General features: G+C 35.5%; 1 protein-coding gene across 1 annotated transcript; it reads right to left on the minus strand.

Annotated features, from left to right (window-relative positions):
- Positions 1 to 3149: 3149 nt before the first annotated feature.
- Positions 3150 to 6042, minus strand: LOC107700272 (endophilin-A1-like). The gene is made up of 4 exons (XM_016501876.1): positions 6021 to 6042; positions 5800 to 5932; positions 4699 to 4817; positions 3150 to 4621 (listed from the first exon to the last, which is right to left on the minus strand). Exons 1-4 carry the CDS (start codon positions 6040 to 6042, stop codon positions 4425 to 4427), a joined length of 471 nt encoding a protein of 156 aa, XP_016357362.1. The 3' UTR covers positions 3150 to 4424.
- Between the last annotated feature and the right edge of the window lie 338 nt (positions 6043 to 6380).

Below are 6380 nucleotides of genomic sequence, written 5' to 3' on the forward strand. Positions count from 1 at the left end.
TCATTTATTTCAAATATTAGGCTGTTTAAAATATTTTCATGCAAGAATGTATAAGACCAAAAGTAAAGTGATGAAGTCGTTTTATTGAGGAAGATGCAAGTTTCTGACAAACTTCATTGGAAGCGATTGTTGGATTGGTGCATGAGAGCACACCTGAGCCTGTTGCAGTCTGACCTGTCTTACCGCCTCATTTGTCATCTCCAATCACAAGCTCTTTTGAGCGGAGCTGAAAGACGAGGAATTATCAGGCCTCGCTCGGTGATGAGAGCTCAGCCTGCAGCTCAAAAGAGAAAGTATGTGAGAACGCCAGCAAGCTGAACATGTAAGAACACAGGCAAACACTCTGCTCTGCCAGTCCCGCATCGGCCAAAGACTGACTCGTGCTGCAAGTATTTCTGACGTTCAGGCATTGATTAGCCATGATGAGCCATTATTTATTTATTTGCATGTGCATTTATTTCATTATCTATTTATTTATTTGCATGTGCATTTATTTAATTATTTATCTATTTATTTATTTGCATGTGCATTTATTGATTTATCTGTTTATTTGCATGTGCATTTATTTATTTATCTGTTTATTTATTTGCATGTGCATTTATTTATTTATCTATTTATTTGTATGTGCATTTATTTTAATTATTTATCTATTTATTTGCATGTGCATTTATTTATTTATCTGTTTATTTATTTGCATGTACATTTATTTATCTGTTTATTTATTTGCATGTGCATGTATTTATTTATTTAATTATTTATCTATTTATTTGCATGTGCATTTATTTATTTATCTGTTTATTTATTTGCATGTGCATGTATTTATTTATCTGTTTATTTATTTGTATGTGCATTTATTTATTTATGTTTATTTATTTGCATGTACATTTATTTATTTATCTGTTTATTTATTTGCATGTGCATTTATTTATTTATCTGTTTATTTATTTATTTTTTCACAAGACTGATGTCTCAGAGAGATTTACAATTATGCAGGATTGTTATTACTAAAATAAAGCAATATGCTCTTGTGTCAATAACCAAGTGATGTTGTGATTTTTGTGAGTACAGTGTTTTGCAATTTGATATGTGCACTTGTTCATAGTAAAAATGTTGATTGCAGTTCAGTTGACACATGCTTTGGTAAGGCAATGGTGCAAATCACAACTTCAGAGACCTTTTGTTATACGAGATGTAAAAATACTGGGAGCACAAGTTACATTACGAACAATGAAAAACAGTATGTACATCCTATACTTTCATTATTAACTATGAAAAATACTTCTAAAGCATTTATTAATCAGTTAATTCCAACATGTGCTCTGGTCACACTTTATTTAAAGGAACAATTCTCACTATTAGCAAACCATCAACTACGACTTTTGCCTCAATAAACTCCTAATGTGCTGCTTATTAATAGTTAGTAAGCTAGTTGTTAAGTTTAGGTAGGATTAGGGATGTAGAATATGGTCAGGCATTAATATGTGCTTTATAAGTACTAATAAACAGCCAATATGTTAATAATATGCATGCTAATAAGCAACTAGTTAATAGTGAGAAATGGTCCATAAACTAATGTTGACACATGCTTTGGTAAGGCAATGGTGCAAATCACAACTTCAGAGACCTTTTGTTATACGAGATGTAAAAATACTGGGAGCACAAGTTACATTACGAACAATGAAAAACAGTATGTACATCCTATACTTTCATTATTAACTATGAAAAATACTTCTAAAGCATTTATTAATCAGTTAATTCCAACATGTGCTCTGGTCACACTTTATTTAAAGGAACAATTCTCACTATTAGCAAACCATTAACTACGACTTTTGCCTCAAACTCCTAATGTGCTGCTTATTAATAGTTAGTAAGCTAGTTGTTAAGTTTAGGTAGGATTAGGGACGTAGAATATGGTCAGGCATTAATATGTGCTTTATAAGTACTAATAAACAGCCAATATGTTAATAATATGCATGCTAATAAGCAACTAGTTAATAGTGAGAAATGGTCCATAAACTAATGTCTAACCAGTGCTCTTTTAAAATCAAAAGTTGTATCTGTTAATATTATTTAATGGAGCGACATAATCTAACAATGGTGCATTTTTATTAACTAACGTTAACAATGATTAATACTGTAATAACGGTATTGCTTATTATTAGTTAACATTAATGCATTGATGTTAACATTACCAAAACATTTTTGGCTCATTATGAAACTCCGGCAGGAGAGATTAGATTGCCACAGGCTCAGTATTAACCGGTTATTAGCATGCATATGACTATTGCCGTTTTTTAGTTCTTATCAATGCCTTATTCCACATTTTGCATCCCTTAATCCTAAACCCCAGATCTAAACTCATCAACTAGCTTACTATTAATAAGCAGCAGATTAGGAGTTTATTGAGGCTAAAGTTGTAGTTAATAGTGAGAATTGGACCCCAATCTAAAGTGTGACCAATTCTGCTTCATATTAACACCAACATGTTAGGATAACTTAATGTATATTATACAGTATATTGTATGCATCAGTATAAATATGCATGCCTGATACAAGCCACTTGTCTTATCTACAAACATTAAAGTTTGATGTGTTTGCTGCGTGATAGTGATGCACAGTAGGCTTCTGAGTCACAGTTTCTGCAGAGCACACTGTTAGTCTTCGGTGTGTTTATCTGCAGCGGAGCACAGGTGGATGTGATACGATACGCATCTGACTGTAAATACAGCTGGAGCTGCAGATGCAAGCTCTTGGTCAGTGCTATTAATAGCTTCACACCAGAGACAACAGCATGGACATCACCACAGCTGGCTATTTGCTTTCAAATCTAGCGTCGTTGTTATTATAATAATTGAAATGATATAAAGTAGTGATCAAACTTCCATAACGATTTACTATCATGTTGTTAGCAGTAGAACTAGCTGTAGCTGTTAGCTTTGTTACCTGTGTTCTGTTAACACAGACGGCTCCAGCACGGCCCACGTCTGACCTCCAGCTGGAATGGAAAGAAAACTTGATAATTAAACTCACAGAAATATTCAGTGAAGCGCAATGTGATTTCTGGGTAAACGGGGAATTGTTCAGTCGGTGCTGTGGCAGCATCACCTGCTGGCTGTCGAACAAAACACACTCACTCCACACAGCACCATTAAACGGGTTTTATTGTAGTTGCACAGTTTTTTCGTTCTCAGAACAAGCCTATGATTGATTCAGATGAGACCATGAAGATTCATGCTAAAGAGGAGCGCTTCACAAATAAACTCTCCCAGCACTTCCAGAAATATCTAACGCTTCAACACTGATCCAAAAGCAACACGTGGTACTAGAGTTACAGGACTACACACACACACACACACACGGGATAAACACAAAAATGACCTCACTGAGGATAAACAACACGACTGAAAAAATATTGGAATGTCCTGCCAATACTAGATATGCTTTATTTAAATATAAAGGGGCTCTTCGAGCTGATAAAAACAACTAAAGACACAAATATTAAGAAGAACATATCTTATTCTGCCTGTGGAAATTTTAAGCCAATAGTAAACATCATTCAGAGTCAGGAATTCTTTCTAGACTTAAATCAGACATCAGGCAAATATGACAAAATTTGATATGCGTTTTGATATGTTTCATGGGTTCAGATAACGCACTCAGACATATTTATAGTAATATATACACACACACATACACACGAAAGTGTTTTGGGTTGAATCTTAGTGACCAGTTCCGCATCCATGGAATGTGAACGTAGGACTGTACAGAATGTTACATGACAGACAGATGACACACTGTAACAAATAAACGATTCACTTAACTTTCATCTCGTTTTTTTTTTTTTCTCTGTTGCTAAATATGAATTGATTTAAATGGTCAAATCTAACATCACTTGTTTTAAGACATTAAACAAACATCGGAACATTTCACACTATGAACAGGAAAGATGAGAAAGCATATTTGTTTTGCAATTAATGCAGTTTCAAAGAAAAAAAACCCTCACATTTAATACTTCACATCAACTTGGCATCCATTGTCCTTCAAATAATTTTTCATAAATACATTATGCTAAGAACTTAATACCAAAATAACTTAACTGCAGATATTTTTAAAAGGGTTCGGATGAAGAGACCAATTCATGGCTTGCTGCTGGAAACAAAAACAGGCTAAACTGAAAATCATACAGGAGTCATAGCAGCAGGCAATGCAGAGGTCAGCCTCAGGAAAAATTAAATACATGAAATTAATCAATATAACAAAGTGGTGGCATTCAGGAATAATATCTACTGAAGGGCACTCGAAACGTTTTCATTGCTTATTATTTCCTATGCGCAAATCCCACAACAGAGCGGTTGGTTTGTGCTGCTAGGTTTGGTTATTTCTGCTCTTGCAGAAGAAGTGGTTTGATTGGTCATGCATTAGACTTAGTGGGGTAAATCTACCAGGATATCTACATAGTTGACAGGGAAGAAGCCCGAATGCCCACTGACTGTTCCTTCATACCAGTTCTCGTCAATCTTGCTAGTTAAGGTGATGACGTCTCCTTCCTTGAAGGCCAGCTCACCCTCGTTTTCAGGGTCGAAATCATACAGCGCCCGACAGCAAGGCTGGTCCATCGGAGCTGAAACGGGTCAAAAAAAGGATTGTTTAGGACATGAACTCGTGCACTGCAAAGATTTAACTCTATCACTGCCTCACCTGGTGATCTGGACGGGCCGCTGAGCCCGATGCTGCCATTGTGGTTCTCACTGAAATCCACCGAGGTGCGAGGTTTGGGGACATACTCTCTTCTCGGCTTGCAAGAAGTCTCTCTTATTCTGCATGCATACATAAATGCATCATTGTAGATAAATGAAACAAGGCAACGCAAGAGATAATGCAACACAGCGAGAACAACACCTGAGGGACACATCCTCAGATTGCTGTAAACTGCAGAATTATGAATGAAATGCTACTGAAATAAAACAATAGGTTCACTTGTGAAGTCTCTTTTTTTAATGACTATATTCAGTGCTTTCGTCTGCAACAATCATGTGAATAATCTTCATTTGTAGGCTTTTCTCAGCAAATATTTATTGACCTATGTGCGTTTAATTACATTATACATTATATCATGCAATTCATTTGATTACATTTTCATAATCGATCACAAGATCTAACAAAGAGTCCATCAGTCATAGAAAATACATTTTAACATCATTACTGGGATTGTGTCTTAAGAATTTTTTTTTTTAAATAATCATTTATATTGAATGAGTTCACAGACGAGCCTGATCTTCAGACGGCAAACATTAACTGCACTAGTTTGAAACTGTAAAACAGTTCTCTACATCAGATGCATTGTTCAAAGCTCTCGTGTTTCGTTTGGAAAACGTCACACCAATTTACCGATTACACTTCTAGCTGTTTGTACACAGCACTCTATTGTTTTACATGCGACACATCCATGCATGTGGACTTGTGTAAGAGTTCATCATTTGGTGGTTTTTGTGTGGAGTTCTGATGCAAAAGCATTTTGAGAAAAGTTAAAATAGGTTTTTGAGCACAGAGTATAGAGAAAAGGTGTCATCGCTTCTGAAACCTTGTGTATGCAATTGTCAAAAACTAATACAAATCAAAAGTAGAGCTCTAGCATTAGTTTCTCTCTCATTCGCAGTTTGCATAAGTAATAACATGAATGAATAGTGAAATGAATTGTCACGAACATACTTTTAGCTTTTTAAGAATGAATGCCTGTAGTTGCATTTTTTTTAAATTTGATTTTGTATGTTTGTGTGAGACGGGAGATCTTCCACAGACCTGTCCTCTAGTTTGCTGGAGAGCTGCTGAAGGATCTCTGCGGCCTGTCTGTGGTAGTTGACCTGAGCTTGGACCAGAGCAGAAAGCTGACTCACTTGTTCAATCTGCAGAAACACCGACAGAACATCAACAACTAGCACACATGAAAGCAAACAATGCCTCACTGAATGCATATCAATGGCTACATTTCCATGCACCCTTCGTAGCAACTACAGACAGACGCGTGAAGTACTGCGAGCTCATGTGATCGCTGCGTTATGATGACGTTCATATTTACAGCAACCATTAATCACAGCAAATATGTGACCCTGGAGCACAAAACCAGTCATAAGGGTCAATTTTATGAAATTTGTTAGGATAGGACAATATCTGGCTGAGATGCAACTATTTGAAAATCTGGAATCTGAGGGTGCAAAAAAATCTAAATATTGAGAAAATCATCTTTAAAGTTGTCCAAATGAAGTTCTTAGCAATGCATATTACTAATCAAAAATTAAGTTTTGATATATTTACGATAGGAAATTTACTAAATATCTTCATGGAACATGATATTTACTTAATATCCTAATGATTTTTGGCAT

The sequence above is a fragment of the Sinocyclocheilus anshuiensis genome, unplaced genomic scaffold (assembly GCF_001515605.1).
Source record: "Sinocyclocheilus anshuiensis isolate Anshui unplaced genomic scaffold, SAMN03320099.WGS_v1.1 scaffold326, whole genome shotgun sequence".
NCBI lineage: Eukaryota > Metazoa > Chordata > Actinopteri > Cypriniformes > Cyprinidae > Sinocyclocheilus > Sinocyclocheilus anshuiensis.